At 34.5% G+C, this 17,174-nt stretch overlaps 1 protein-coding gene across 2 annotated transcripts in view; it reads right to left on the bottom strand.

Annotated features, from left to right (window-relative positions):
- LOC128211380 (SH3 domain-binding protein 2-like) overlaps positions 1-17,174 on the bottom strand; it is a 47,440-nt gene that overhangs the window by 15,922 nt on the left and 14,344 nt on the right. For both annotated transcript variants that reach the window (XM_052916110.1, XM_052916109.1), the window contains exons 2-6: positions 15,025-15,154; positions 13,682-13,768; positions 7,327-7,429; positions 4,121-4,300; positions 1,126-1,286 (exon numbers count right to left, since the gene is read on the bottom strand). In XM_052916110.1, the coding sequence (XP_052772070.1) occupies positions 1,126-1,286; positions 4,121-4,300; positions 7,327-7,429; positions 13,682-13,768; positions 15,025-15,067 (574 nt within the window). In that variant the 5' untranslated portion in view covers positions 15,068-15,154. The remainder of the gene's footprint in view (positions 1-1,125; positions 1,287-4,120; positions 4,301-7,326; positions 7,430-13,681; positions 13,769-15,024; positions 15,155-17,174) is intronic.

Genomic DNA, 17,174 nt, shown 5'->3' with positions numbered 1-17,174 from the left:
ACTTATTGTATCTAATGCACCAGTCAATAATAACCACAGCCCCCCCAGGTCCGCGGAATAGCGATAAATTTGACTTTCGGTCCAGCCAACCCCCGCTAAAATCCCCGCTCTGCGGGGATGGACAGATGGGAAAATCCCCGCCAAATCCCCGCCCTAGGTAAGGCCCATTCCCCACTATATTTAAAACGAAGACAAACCCACCGCATTCACCCGGCACAGCGGGGCCACATGAAAGATAAAAACACGGCCCATTTCCCCGGCTATCCCCGGTATACCCCCGGACCTGGGGGGGCCGTGGATACAATTGACTGGTGCATAAGCCATAAATAAAATAACACGATAAAATAACATAACTAAAAATGACCTTACCAGTATACAACACTTAAAGCCTCAGTGCCACTTAGGATTGAATAATTAGAGAAGAAAATAAACGTGAGTGAATAACTATGATAGAGTCTCATATAATGTTTTATAAATTCCTGAGGTCCACACGATGCTTTAGTAAAAAGAAATGTAACGGGAAATACCAGTGAAATTCCAAACTGGTTCACTGACTTACTATATGCTAATGAGGCTGATAAGTGAAAAAAAGAAAAAAAAGCATCTACTATGCCGCTTATGTAAACTGAGGTCCATCCCAATCCTAATGTAGGTTGTTCTGCAGAAACTTGATTAACTTTGTTCCTGCAAAACACCCTTCGATGGGTTGAGATGAACCTTATCTTACACAAGGGGCCATGGAAGATGCTAATAATCTTGCCCATTGACAAAGATAAAAAGTACCCATTTGTAAAAAAATTGATAAACCTCATTTCCGAAAAAAAAACACCGAACGTATCTTACTCTCTCGGTCATGGAAGATACTTATAATCCTGTGTTATTAGACTTTGTAGCTTCAATTAAATGGTCTTTGTAACTCAAAGGTGTACTAAACTTCATGTTTATATCTTTTTATCTCTGATTTATGGCTTAACTTAGATTTTGCTTATTTAAGTTTTTGGCATTGCCAACAGAGACCGTGGACATTGAAAACCTGCCAACTTTGACAGAACTTTTGTCTTTCAATAAACAACAAATAAGCAAATGAAAACACAGTTAGCATATATGCCCTAATTACTTTCCTACCTTCATTTTCTTTCTTAATGCTGCACTTTTTCTGGTAGTCCTGGGAGGGGACAAATTTCTTTGAATCATCATAAATATTCTGCTCCACAGTCTGGTAAAATCCCGGATCATCAATCAGCTCATCTTTCTCGGCATCCTTCCCGACCGGCTGCAGATTCTTCCTGTATGGGAAATACGGTAATGACTGTATAGTTATAATGTAGAATACATTGACATATAGAAGCCACCAATCAGCTCATCTTTCTTGATATCGTTCCTGTATGTAATTATAGTATAGTTAGTTATAATGTAGTATATATAGACATATAGAAGCCACCTTTCAGCTGATCTGTCTTTTCCCCGTATTTCCCATAACTAATCACCTGCTTACTTAATAACTTATATAATATCTTTCCCGACTTGCTAAAGTGTTATTACTAGCTGTATTTGAAATATGGTAGTGATTATAGTTATAATGAAATATAGGAGACAGGAACCAGCTCATCTTTCTCAATATCATTCTTGACCAGCTGCAGATTTTTCCAGTATGGGAAATATGGCAGTGTTAAACTGGGAACTGGGTAGTTATGTTATTTATATGTAAAAGTCAGATAGATAAAATGTAACCTGTCAAATATAAATGTGAGTTAATAGTTATAATACTATTGCATTTTTAAAACTGAATCCGAAAAGTTCATGCAAGCAGTCATTAAAATTTGCAGCTAAATATTTGGCACTGAATGCATGTGTTGCATTTTGAAGGAAGTCCTTGAATAATATTCAATTACCAACTAAGATAAACTTAAATTTAAAAGTAGAATCTAAGTGTTTTGATTGGACTATAGAATTAATTGGCCAATAAACTGAATGGAATCACTGAGGCATATGATAGGATTAGGATAAGAATTATAAAGAATACTTGCCCCGGGGTGGTATTCAATATCTATTTTAAGGTAAACATATGGTCATACATCATTGACTTCATACACTCTATTGGTCAGTTATTAATAACCAGCAATCCGATTAGCTACATCATTCTTAGATCCAATTAAGACCAATATTTAATATTGGCCCTGGGGAGGTACTCAATATTGATCTCAATTGGATCTAGGAATGATGTAGCTAATCCGACTGCATGATTTAAATAACAGACCTATTATGTGCAAAAATTCAATAATGTGTGACCAAAAGATTGACTAAAGTTGCATATTGAATACCAACACCTTACATGTTTTCATCAATGAATTTATATTTTCAAATAGCATATCAAAGAAGAAATGTCAAATAAAAAAGTTGAGTATTTTAAGATAATTGTTTCAAAGTTAGGTATATGTTTTAACATTTTAAATATAGATCATGTCAACCACAATATCAGCCCACAAATAGAGTAAAATATCATCGGATACCCCTATACACTACTACGCTACCATTATGAAGTATAACAGAAAATGTACAGTGGTTGCCGACAATGCTTCTGGGCGGGTTTCAATAAAGGATTGTTAATTTAAATTTAAATTATCTTATTGTCATATTTTAGTTATTTTGCTATACAGTATACTCGAGTGATCTGAACTTTAGCCAGTATTTGTAATGAATACAGTGTGAAGGCAATGAAATTAATAAATCAACAAGTTGCCATTTGCAACATGATGTAAGTTTTTTTTTAAATTCATAACAAATAACCTGTACTGAAACCTGGGCCAGGCTTTAATGGCCATTTTTTACAGTAGTATACAAGGGTGCACACTTAAGGGGCAGAACTTTGGGCTGTGCGCCCTCTTCCCAAGTGAGGACCCCAAAATTTGATCTAAACATGGCAAGGGGAGTTTGAGGACCCTTCCCCACAGAAAAAATATGAGATAATTTAAGTGTAAAATGGAAATGGTGCATTTTGGTGTAATATATGCATAAATCTCTACCATATTGAAATGAGTTGTTCACTTGGAAATGAGGGAGGGGGGGGGGGGGGGGGGGCGGAAATTATATAGCACATGATGGCCTGCCAATCTTATGATCTTGTCCTTCCATGCAGTCATTCTTAATAAAAATCATGAAACCTATATTATGCTTTTGAATAGGCTCTTATAAATTGTTGAATGCACTTAAACAAACACAGCTACAAAACTTCCTGATATGAAAAATGACAACTATATACATTCAATAATGTGCTCATATTCGTATGCATTGTAACAAATACTAGAACTATAATAATGTTTATTCAGATTGTAAAAGTGTCTGTTTGATAGATTTCAGCATTTTCCACAATGCCCAAAAAATTAAGGTTAAAGCTGCACTCCCACAGATATACAGTTTATACAACTTTTTATTTTTTGTCTTGGAAAGAGCAAATTTTTGGGTAAATATCTGCAAACCAATGATAAAAGATTGCTGACAAAAGATCAGATCACAGATTCATATATTTCCGTTCGAAAGTTAATGTTTTATGGCTTAAACCGTTACTAACGGTTTAAGAAAAAAATGCATATAACATCCATTTTTGAACGTATATAGAATCTGTGATCTAATTTTTTGTCAGCAGTCTTATGTAACTGATTTCCATATTTTTCACAAAAATTGGCTCGTTCCAATTCAAAAAATAAAAAAGTTGTGAAAACGTTCAATCTGTGAGAGTGCAGCTTTAAATTCAGTGTTACAAAGGTAAAAATAACAAAATTAATAATAATGTTGGTGGAAATGTCTTATTACTTCTCAGGGTGCAAGTGTGAATCGCTGAAAAGCCCACATGATAAAAACAGGCAATGACTAAATTATTATTTGGCCAGCTTAGCATTAGATTCGTCTGACCAAACCCCTATGTGCTAAGTTGGATGTGCCCCTTTTTGGGGCGTTCAAGGTTGAGGTATTCATTGCTCGGTGTCACAAAATTAGAAAATAAACCCACAAAAAGACCCCTGGTGCATTTATTGGGGCATGCATGTTTAATAGTACATTATGGTATACCAGTCATCACAAACTAACTGAACTAAATAACGATAGAACACTAAACAATCCTTACCCATAGAGGGCACTCTTGCCGTTTGCATGTAACATTTCTCGTTTGATGTTGGCCATCCACGTCTTCATTTCCTGTTCCGATGGTGCTGAGAAGTAGTACGTCTTGAACTCTTCGTGCGAGTGAACGATCTTGATTGCCCAGGGTGCTTCCTTTTGTTGGATCTCACTGGCTCGATAGACGCTGAAAAGAGGGATGGACTTTTGAGAACAAATTTAAATGATACACGAGTGTCACAGAGCGAAGTCCAATGTCTGTTGCTTGTCATTTGATAAAGGGGGATAACTCATCATAAATAAAAGGAAGGGTTAAAGGTATTGCTATGCACGTACATATTGTTTCTGGCAAACATGTATGCCAAGTTTCATTTGAATATCTTTGAAAGTTTTTTTTAGTTTATAATAATTGGCAAGGTTAAGATTTCTGGCAACTTGTATGCCAATTCATTTGAATATCTTGGAAAGTTTGTTTTAAGTTTATAATTATTGCCAAGGTTAATATTTCTGGCAACATGTATGCCAAGTTTCATTTGAATATCTTGGAAAGTTTTTTTTTAGTTTATAATAATTGGCAAGGTTAAGATTTCTGGCAACTTGTATGCCAATTCATTTGAAGATCTTGGAAAGTTTTTTAAGTTTATAATTATTGCCAAGGTTAAGATTTCTGGCAACATGTGTACCAAGTTTCATTTGAATATGTTCAATTTTTTTTAGTTAATAATAATTGCCAAGGTAAACATTTTTGCGCTATGTGGCTAATGAAACCATGGCTATTCAAATACATTGAATACCTTCTAGAAATGGGTTTTCTATAACAGGACCTCAGTTTTATGCACATTCTAATATTGAAACAAAAAGAAATAAAGGATGATTATTTTTTTAGCGTATTAAAGATAGTAAATATATTTCACTGAGTGAGAGGTGAAATATTTTGCTATCTTACATTGACACAAACAATTTTTCTTTCTATTTTATGCCTAAAATTGGACCTAAAATTTATTTAATTACACTTTTTTATAAAAACTTGCTAATTTGTATGCACATGTAACATTGCGCATTCCAGATGATTTGGAACCCAGAGTGGGTCAAAATTTCAAAACAGTGAAAAATATCAAATTTATATTTTCACCGTTTGAAACAGTATAAAATATCAATTTTATTTCACTGATAAATCTCTATAGACTACTGGAAAGCATATAATACATATTTTGTTTCTTGCAAATTCTGTGGCCAATCGCATGAAGTTCCCTTTGGCCCAATAATTTTATATGAAGACATCAATTTTTAAAGGATTTTTTTTTTATGTATTTATTTGATTTATTTTTTTCCCAGAATAATTTGAATGCAGATTATGCAGAAAGGACGAGAATTTCAATGTGATGAACATTGTAGAAATAAGGAGAGACACTTTTAACTGACATCCTACCACTTGAATGTTTCCAAATTGAACCAGGATGTGATATATATATTGATAACATGAATATTACTTAAAAGTCAGTGTATCATGTTTTCATCAGTATAATTACATGCATGGAGAAATATAAAAGCATATTATGACCAATAAATTGACATAAATAGATATACTATGATATATAAGTAATTTGATATTGTATAATATGACTGGTTAAGTATTTTAAGTACGGTATGATGCATACAAAATTGATATACCCATGATATACCTAATACAGTCATAAAGTCAACGCCCATTAATATAACTCTGTTTCAATAGTGTTTTTTTTTTTTTAATATAAACCCAAGGTTGCAAAATGATCTAGTTACAAAAGAGTAATTCTAAAAAAAGGAAGCTTATATGTTGACAAGTTAATATTAAACTTCAATATATGTTTTAGGTTCCAAAAGCCTCCCCCCCCCCCACCCCACCCCACCCAAAAATAGGGTAGGTAGGTCGGAATATCTTTTTTATATAAATTTTTCTGTCTGGACCCTAAACCTTTTTATTTCCTTGAAAAATATCTTTTATCATAATTGCTTGATTTTGTTCTTTGAAAAATTAAAAATAAAGGGATTTGTGCCGACCTTTTAAAACAAATTAATTACTGTTCAGACGGAGGAGTGCAAGTCAAAAGCTTACACACCTAAGTTACATCCCCTCCCCCCTCTAATGTCAAAGCCTTGACCCCACCCTGTCTATTGTGGCCTAACATACAAGTACAGTATTGCCATAATACAAGCACAGCCTGTTTCACTATTTCAAGCCTTCCAGCTTTCACTAACAAAAAAGTAGGAAAAAAGTAGGAGGTTTTCTGACAGAAAAGAAGGAAATAGTAGGAATATATTTTACAAAAAAGAAGGAAAAGTAGGAATATTTTTGGTTAAATATGTAATTATTAATAGCTATTAACTTAACTAGGAGATGTTTTTAATGCAAAATCATACCATTCTATATGCCACATTGAATATTTTAGTGAATGATGCTTGGTCGGTTTCTGTTGCTGAACTGTGTGGGTGAAAAGATGATGCACGTCAAAGTGGAACATGTTGCCACACCAGAACAACAACAGAAACCAGCCAGTTTGACATCTTTTGTTCATTTTCTGCAAATAAAACTAGCACCAAGATCAAACTTTAATATTTTTGCGGACTTTATTTTCAAAAAAGTAGGAATAGTAGGAGTTTTTTAGAAAAAAGTAGGAAAAAGTAGGAAGCTGTTAAAAAAGTAGGAAAAAGTAGGAAAAGTAGGAAAAAGTAGGAACGCTGGAAGGCCTGCTATTTGCATGTGCTCACAGTTTCATAATCCAACACAAAACAATGCATGAGGTAGAAATTGAAGTTAAAGCTAAACTGGCAATGGGTAATTATATCATGATATTTTTATATAAATATGGGCAAGTTTAACAAAATTTCCAAATTTTATGTTTCATCCATCTACCGCCATTATTAGTTCTCAGATGACCTTGATGACCTTGATGACCTTGATGCTGTTAAAATTCAAAATCAGATTTAAGTTCGATTTGGGGTTACTTAGGCACCAGTCAATTGTAACCACAGCCCCCTGGTCTATAACCTTGACACATGCCAGGACAGATCACAATATATATTCTCCCAGGGCGCATATATCTAAATCACAATATGTACCAAATATGCAAATAGCGGGTGATAAAGTGAGATGATTTTCCAAGATATCTTTCATGTTGTAAAGCAATACACAGAAAAACACCACCATTTTTTTATGTGATAATGGCTACTTACGCATTATATCCGTACAGAGAGAATCTCCCCGAAGCCTTCCTCGCTTTCTCATCCTTGAAGTAGTAGAGACAGCCGTCATGGAGTACAACATACGCCTGTGGCCCTGAGAAACAAACGCCAAACCTTTGTCAACAGCAAGATACTACAAATCTAATTAAATAACATACTCAGTTCTTCCCTAAGAAGAAGCCCAAATCCATTTTTCTTTGGACACATAAAGCATATATAATAAATAATGTTTATTTATAGGTCTAAATGAATAATAATCATACCAGACGAATGAGAAAATTTCATATAGACATTCATATAAATGATAAAATATATAATGGTTGACAAAGCTGCGCCTTATATACCTCTTATTGTTTTCAGTCTAATGCCTCGTGCAATGGAATTACCTGACAGATTCACATTGAATCTCTCAGAAGAGCTCGAGAGCTCAACAACCGAGAAACCATCATTCAGATTACAACTGCCAAATTTCCATTTAGTAATGAAAAAAAACGTCAAATTTCCAGTCATGTTCATTTGTCATTATCTTAGTGTTTGGCACCAAATGCCTATCAAATGCCTCTATATTGGTCTATATGCACAAGCTTCTAAATAACTCACTTTATACAGCCAGTATAAAGTGAGTTATTTAGAAGCTTGTGCATGCACACTGACCAGTATAGAGGCATTTGATAGGCATTTGGTGCCAAACACTAAGATAGTTAGCATTTATTTTTGGTCCTTCTTAATGATTAGTTGGCTCAGCCTGCCTCTTTTACTTCTCATTAAACATCTTTTTGCGTTAGCAACTGTAAATGAAGCAATATGAATGTAACTTTTTGTTTATGAAGTTTTTTGCTATTAAATAACGCATCATTCATGGCCTTGATGAGTAATTATCCTCTTAGGAAAATTACCCGTGTACTTCCTACAGCACTGTTATATTTTGAGTGCTAATTTTATATTAAATGACTGGTTACTCATTAAGTGGTACTCAGCACTCAAATTAAATAATAAGGCAAACCATGAAGTTGTAACACTTTCAAAATATACAACCAATAATGTTGACGCCGATTTGTTGACGGCTAACCGATAACTATGGCAAATAAAACATTGATTAATATGAATGTTATAAATTCAACATAAAAAAAATACTGTCATCCCATTGGTTAAAAAATGATTTCAACATACTTTATATTTATATAGCCCCCTATCTGAGAATGAATTTGTGACAAGTGACAGCTAGCAAATTTATATTTATATCAGTATTTATCCTCAAATAATGCTCAAATTTAGATTTATAAATACATTTAAAAAAAATCATTACCGCTCGCTTTGATAACAAGCCCTAAATTTGATACCTGTCATATCAACCACACGTTATCATTGTGTGACACAGAAGCTGCATGTTGTAAACATCTTCATAATAACAAACTTGGTGACAGTCACTCTTATTGACATTCTATTCAGCACCTGTTAATAACAAGAAGACCGCATGCATGCGGATGCTAATTTAAACAAAGAGTTTCGCCTACGTCACCACCAAAATCCCAATTTCTTTTTTTTTCTAAAAACATACGATCTATAGTTACAACTGTAAAATGTCAATACTTTAACAAGTCTTGGCTTCCATGAGTGTGTGTTATGACCAGTTTTGGCAATATAGAGTATTATAAGCAAAAGCTTGGACCAGAATTTAGCAACTACACATTTTTTAGGATCTAGACAAAAGAGAACTACATATAATGTATGATGAAGTATCACATAGTAATAGTTTGCATTTATTTTTGGTCTTCTAAACAATTAAATCAGTAGGCCCAGGGTGCAATGCTAACTTTCTTTGTGTTCAGCACCAAATGCCTCTACACAAGCCAGTGTGACTGGACAAGCTTTTAAATTGCCCACTTATTAAATTAAGGAAATAAATAAATGAATGGAAATTAGGCGGTTGTAACCTGTTAAATAAAAATTTTGGTTGTCAAAGCTCTTCGTAATAATTAGATGACATGAATTAAAATCTTAATGATTAAGAATGGGCAGAGTCACAGAAGCAAAAGAGCCCTTCTTAATCATTAAGATTTTAATTCAGGTCATCTAACTGACTTAGAATACAACCTCATTTGTTGACACATTGTCAATGCAAAATTTGACACAGGGATTGTGTATTGCATGAGTGGCAGGGGGCAAACCTTTTCAAGGGACTGTGTCACAGATTGCCACCAAAAAAAGTTTTTTTCTGTAACGAATCTCAGGACAATTATTTTATAGAATGTGTTATGCTTTGATATCATAATTGTAAAAAAAAGTACCAAAATGTAAAAAAAAAATTGTGTCGGAGACCGGGTTTGAACCGCGTCGCTAAAATTGCAGTCCAGCGTCTTATCTACTGAGCTACAAAGGCTGACTCATAATTAAGCTATACACCTACCTCGGTAATATCACATGGTAACACCGACTAGCCAATCATGCATAAGGAATGAATTCTACCTGGTAGACTTACCCAGTAATCTTTTTTAATGGAAAAATACGAAATAACTGCCAAACTTAAATAAATTGTAAACTATGTGGTACTTCAGTTAGTAAGTTTCAATGCATTGTACACATCGATGCCAAGTTTATGTCAGTTTTTGTCAAAAAAAAAAATTCTGCTATTTTATCATACGTGAGACAGCCCCTTTAACACCTGTGAAAGTTTAAATTCTTCATGATTAAGCCTAGTATGTAAAGATAACCTATCTGCAATTTCATTGGCTGTAAATGTAGGTTGTATATATTCTAATGAATGATTAAATGTGAATACTTCTTATAATTTCATTGACAGAGGCATGAGCCGAATACTAATGATTTCATGATTGAATGCTTTAAAATTCAGAACAAACTGGTTCATTGCATCATATAGGTTAGAAGATGATCAATCGCAAGTGTCATTTTTGTCCATTTTGAAGGTTTTATGCATCAGTCAATTGTAACCACTCTTCCCAAGGTCCGGGAATAGCGGGGACTTTGACTTTTGGACCAGCCAAGCCTGGGTTAAAATCCTCGCCCTGCGGGGATGTACTGCAAGTAAAATCCCCGCCAAATGCCCCGCACTCCCGGGACATCCTAGGTAAGGCCCATTCCCGGCTATTTTCAGTGCGAAAACAAAACCACCACACTCGTTCGGCACTGCGGGGCCAACTGGAAGGTAAAAACACGACCCATTTCCCCCGCTATCCCCAGACCTGGAGGGGCCGTGGTTACAAATGACTGCTGCATTAAGTTCATCAGAATATGAATGCAATTATAAGGATAAACATCGTTCATCTAAGAATTTAAATGCAATATTGGAGTACATGTATATCATTGGGCTGATTTTCAGAACTTTCCTCGAGTTAACAACATTGTTAACTTCATAGTTGTTAACTCTCAAATCGTTACTGCTCTGAAAGTTAATAATGGATACACTTGTATTCTGCTGTATTTCTAACAAGATTAGAGACTAATTTTTTAATTGTGATTGTTTATATCTAAATCTGTCAGCACATCAACAAATATCAACAAATAATTCACATGTCAAAGCTAACCACATGTATTTAATCACAATGTTAATTTCAACAAATTCTTAATTAACAATCATCCCATTAACTTGTATTCTTTGAAAAAAACAATAGACACATACAAACTACATTACAGGAAGCAGAAGTCGACAGAGAAAGCATCACATAACCATGACCACAGCCAGAGTTATGGGTCTTGCTACACACATGTGTTTTGTCAATGTGAGGGTATGTAAATCAGAATGCATTTTTTTTAACTTGTAACTACCAAACTACCCAAGGTTAAAAAATTAAAATAATTTAGTTATCATTGCGCTTAAATGACCTACTCACATCACAGTAAAAACATCAATACCAGTATAAGTAGCTAGCATTCTATTGGTCCCGGCTTGTCAAGATGATATTAAAGTATTCATTTCCTGCTTTTTGATTACTAGGAAATAAATACAGCTCAATCTTCAGAAGTTTAGAGATATAATACATGAAAGGTTAAAGGGACATGCTCAGGGTTTGTAAAATGCACTCTTTTTATTATTACAAAATAAAGTGTGGCAAATCATTAGGAGTGTTAAAACTAAGAAACTAACAGCTGGAACCCTTCAGAAAATGTTGATACTTGCTCAAATATCATCTTTGAAGACACAATTTTTAAAAGTGTTACTGACTGGATCCATAGATTTGTTGTTGCGTGATTGGTTGATTGAAATTATCATGAATTGATTGAATTGCACCCCACTAAAACCAAAATATTTCTTTACACTTAATTTTTCTTTTTTTCTGCAATTCCACTATCATAGAGCAAAATAATGATAAAAATAAGTGTTTGCAGAGTGTTAACAAAAAATAATTTTTGGTCAAAATACATGGGCGAGTTCCTTTAAAGACCGTCAACCTCATTTTAAAGTAATAATGAAAAGGAAGCCTATGCGATGCAAAATGTATGATGTATAACAAAAAAACACAAAAAAACATATTCTACCAGCACAATAAATAAAAATGGGGGTGGGGGGGTCAATTTCAAATGATCTTTTTTTTCTAGATATATTTGGTACTTAAAATCATACAGTTTATTCCAAAAAAAATATAGAACTATGCATTCTTAATATTTAAAATTATTTGTAAAGCTTTTCATTTGTGTCAAGTTATTTTGCAATTTTCTTTCAACTTAAGCACTGATTATATTAGCAGAAGAGTTAACCATCATTTTGTGTTTTATTAGGTTAATAGAACATTGCAATTATTTTGAACTTGGCTACCTTTAAACCCTGTGTACTTAACAGTGGCGTAGCTACATATATAGAGGATTATATGGACAATTGAATGAAATATGCATGGACTGAAATGACAGCTGATTTGTCACTGACATTGGATGCCGTTGAGGCAGTTTTAAGATTATGACCATTCAAAGTGTGAGGATAGACTGTGTTATGACCATGACCTTTGACTCTATGGCCTCAAAATCCATAGGAGTCATCAGCTTGTCACCAAAAATCTAAATGTCAAGTTTGAGGGCCATGGGTGCAGGCATTGTCAAGTTATCACACAGATAAGCTTTTTTTTCTATCAAGGTCACTGTGACCTTGACCAGATGACCCCTAAAATCATAAGGGGCCATCTACAGGTCAGACGAAACCCCAAGTCAAGTTTGGGGGCCATGGGTGCATGCATTGTCCAGTTATCACTCGAAACATTTTCGCACTGTGACCTTGACCTTTGACCCGTTGACTCCTCAAATCAATAAGGGTCATCTACTGGTCAGGCCCAACTTCTATGTCAAGTTTGATGATCATAGGTTCAGGCATTGTTGAGATATCACTGGGAGAAGATTTGTTAACTTTTTTGCGTTAAAGGTTACTGTGACCTTGACCTTTGGCCTGCTGACCCCCAAAGTCAATAAGGGTCATTGACATGTCTGGCCCAACCTTCATTTCAAGTTTGATGACTATAGGTCCAGGAATTGTCGAGTTTGCTTTCAAGGTCACTGTGATCTTGACCAGATGACCCCTAAAATCAATAGGGGCCATCTACTGGTCAGGCCCAACCACCAAGTCAAATTTGAGGGCCATGGGTGTATGCATTGTCGAGTTATAACTTGGACAACCTTTTATAATTCAAGGTCACTGTGACCTTGACCTTTGACCCGATTAGCCCTAAAATCAATAGGGGTCATCTACTGGTTAGGCCCAACCTTCATGTCAAGTTTGATGACCATACATTCAGGAATTGTTGAGTTATCACTCGGTCAAGCTTTGGTCTACCGACGGACCGACCTACCGACCGACACGTGCAAAGCAATATACCCCTCTTCTTCAAAGGGAGGCAAAATTATATTTAATTATTATTCTAAATTGCCATATAAACGCATCCAAAAATTGCTCTAGATGCAAATTTCCCCTCATTGGTGAATCTGCCCCTCCCCCTCCCCCACCCCCAGCATACTTATTACTGAGGCTAATGTTGGTCATTTAAATGTAGAAAATGAAGGGTATCCATATTTTCTATGCATCACCTTGATAAATTTTATGAAAAATACCAGTCCAAAAAACTTGACAACCAAAAATAGTTGTTAACTATGACGTAAAATAGTTTATCAACAGATCATACAAAATCAAATTTCATATCCGTAACCTTTGTGATACAAAACTGAACAATGTGCAATTCAAGGAGTGAAAGCTAAAATGTTCTATCTCCTTCTTTATTTAGTGTCACTTAGAACCTTTTTGCATTCACCCCTCGAATTATTCACTCAAATATGATCTCATATTCCACAAATTTTGCAATGCCTCGTATGACCAAACATGAGAAGTTAGAATAAAATACAACCAACTTACACATGAAGAGTTTGATGTTTCGTTTCTTGCGCATGAATCCGCAATGGGTACATTTTGGAGACATCAATGTCAGCAGGTCCTGGCATCCTGCAGATAAGGAAAATGTCTGTTAATAATTATACAAATAATTCACGCTTGCAGGATGTAATGCGACAATGTGGTCTTGTGCTATTGGGGAATAAGAGTTTGGGCCAAACCCAATTTCAAATGGTAAAACAGACTTTTTTCCCCAAATGTAAAAATAAAATTCCCAATTTCATGTTTTGAATTTCTTATATTTTTTTTTAATAAACAAATGTGACCCCAAAAGTTTTCTTGTATCAAAGAGGTAGTGTATTTAGAAGGAAACAAACTGTATCGCTATCATTTTTGCGTGTTTTTCTTGTTCATTTCTAGGCAAAATTGGAATTACCATTTTTAATCAAATTAGGGCACTTTTCGCAATCAGAAAGGCGCCAGCACCATTAAAAAACTGTTGGAAAACCTCCACTGATATTAGATCATCAACAAGAGCTCCAAAAGAGGATGACAATTTCTTACTGTTAGCTAGGAATGTTATAAGTTATGGGGTTAGTAGCAGTGACCTGATATGAGATATACTGGGCAATGTAAATAACCATATCAGGTAAGAGTGAAGCTCAAACACAATATGGTTTCCTGCGCCGTGTATATACCATATCGGATCACCTACTAACCCCATGAAATATCTATCACAATGACAACCCTTTTACATGTATAAATGATTCATTTTTTCATTGAAATCAGAAAATAGACGCCACTTAGGTACGATAAAAATGTTAGTGACCCAATATGGAAAAACATGGGGTGACCAGTCCTGGACTAATGGCGCTGTGTCATTTACGTTGGTGTTGTGATATTGGAAGTTGTGGGGTTAGTAGGTGTCCTGCGCCCAGTATTTCATATCAGGTAACCTACAAGTCCTGTTACGTATATATCATGTCGACAATCTCTTTACATTCATGAAGACACCAACATTATCTGGAAAATGTTTCAAATTTTATTCATCAGAATTGGAAAATAGACACCATTTTGGTACAAAATTAAGATGAGTGACTCAATATGGAAAAATATGGGGTCACCTCATGACTACTTCCGAACTTTGCATAATTTATGTCAGAGGCTTGGTATAATTTAAATAGTTTTGAGTTATGGCAAACGTTGCAGATTTTGCACAATGATGCAGACAACATGATGGCTATAACAATTCCTTGCCTGTTTATCTGTGAAAAAAACAACACAGGTGTCACAACAATACTGTCATAACAATGCAACTTTTTTTAAGGTGCGACCACAATTTGGTGCAAATTCATCTCATTTCTTACCAATGTTTGCGATTGGTTGTTTAATCTCGTACGAGTCAGACATGTTGTGGTTGAAGCGTCGGTGACTGTAGGTCCTTGGGGAACGACATGGACTAGCCTCACGGGAACGGCTTGACGATTGTTGAAAATACTGGAATAGATAGAATAATTTTTAATCAAATGTCTCGGGGCACCGACACAGGGGAACTACTGGACAGGGAGTCCAAACTAGAATACACAGAACATTTATAACACAAAATTTGAGGACTGTGGGGGCTGGGTCGGCTAAGGAACTTATGGGCTACAAAAACGATATGGGCTTGCCTCATGGGAATGGCTTGATGGGGGTAGGATAAATCGCAGGTAAAGAATAACCTATTGTGTTAACATGTTATACTGTCTTCATAGGTGTTTCATTACCTTCTTAAAAGTTTAGGGAATTGGGCACTACATGAACTTGCCTCAAGTAATTCAAACAAGAGCAAAAGTAATTTTTCTAAGTTTAGTATCACACTCATCATTTGATACAAATTAACTTAATATTAAATATCTTAAATACTTTATTTTCATTGATTTTATTAAAACTACATACTTTGATTTTTTTTTTAATTTTTTTTGAATTTGACAATGAAAAAATTAAGAAATCAACTTCAGTTAAGAAATTACTTAAGTTGCTTTATGAATATGGTCCCCAGAATTGTAAAATTCAAAGAAAATATAAAAAATATTTTTCATTTGAACAAATAGAATCATGTTTTTTTTATGAACATGATATCTCAAGCACATAACAAATTACACTTGACGAGGATCAGTTATTTTACCTCACTAAAAAGAAATTAAATGCGTTGATGGACAAAATTCAACACTAGTTCGTGTTTGTTTTTCTGTCAGTTAAAGCTGCACTCGCACAGATTTACTGTTACAGTTTTTTTTTATTTTTTGACTTGCTGAATAAGCCAGTTCTTGCGCTAATATCTGAAAAACAGTGATATGAGACTGCTGATGAAAGATCAGATCGTTTTTCACATTAACGTTTGAACGTTAATGTTTTATGAATAGAAGCGTTTCTAACACTTTAAGAAAAAAGCATAAAACATTTACTTTTTTGCATAAATATCTGTCATCTATTTTTTTTCAGCAGTCTTATATCTCTGCTTTCTGTGCATTTTTGCACAAATTGGCTCGTTTTAAGACAAAAATTGAAAAAAAGTTGTCAAAAACAATTTTTTGTTAGAGTGCAGCTTTAATAAAAAGGCATAATCATTATCAAGACCAGAGTTATGTGCCTTTCTATACATATTGCTGCTGTCTCTGGAAATATGGCAGATTTCACAAAAAAGGCAATTATTTGGCCCATTTGCTTTCATTTATTGTTATTGCATGTCAACGTCATATATACAGCAATTGCCTTTCCCAACCCAATAAGAACACCTAATAGAAGTGATTTGTATTAAAATAATGAAAATATTGTGTTAAATAAGGTAAAAAAATGTAAAAATATGCCGATATTTAGGACAAAAAAGACAGAAAATCTTCCCGGTACCAATATACCACTTTTTTGAGGATGCTTTTCAATAACATCTGGTAAGTATTTTATTCTTGTCTGTTGAATAATGTTTGCAAGAAATGTTAATTAAAACAATAATATATCTAAAATGATTGCATTTCGTTCGTAATATACTTAAATTTTCGGTAATTGCGCATGGTGATAACGTTACGGTAATCTGTCCTGGAATTGTTGTGTAACATTAGCAGACATGATCCACTGCTAACTGTTTTAAGCCTAAACACACCTTTATTAAATCACTGAAAACAAAGACTACGTGTTGGATAAAAACAGTATTGCATGTAACAAGAAATTGGTCATTCCCGATCATAAAGTTTTTTAGGTCTAAAAATGTGTTAATGTTACTCAAAATCGATTTTGTCCCATTTTAGCATGACGATAGCACCTTTTCTATTCATGAATAATTTACACCGACTGAGGGTTAACATCCGGGTAGTGATTACTTTTATATTGGATTGGTTCACAGTTGACATTGAAATGATAAAAATAGTGGTGAATACCGTTGATAAAAACTTAATGCAAGTTTGGCTCATTCTGGCCTTCGATGTAACGTTAACATTATGTCACGCTAGCATTAAGACAAGCGCTTAATAAAGCAAGAAAA

Source organism: Mya arenaria, chromosome 12 (assembly GCF_026914265.1).
Source record: "Mya arenaria isolate MELC-2E11 chromosome 12, ASM2691426v1".
Taxonomy (NCBI): Eukaryota; Metazoa; Mollusca; class Bivalvia; order Myida; family Myidae; genus Mya; species Mya arenaria.
The sequence above is the reverse complement of the archived record's forward strand: the minus strand, read 5'-3'. Positions and strand labels throughout refer to the sequence as shown.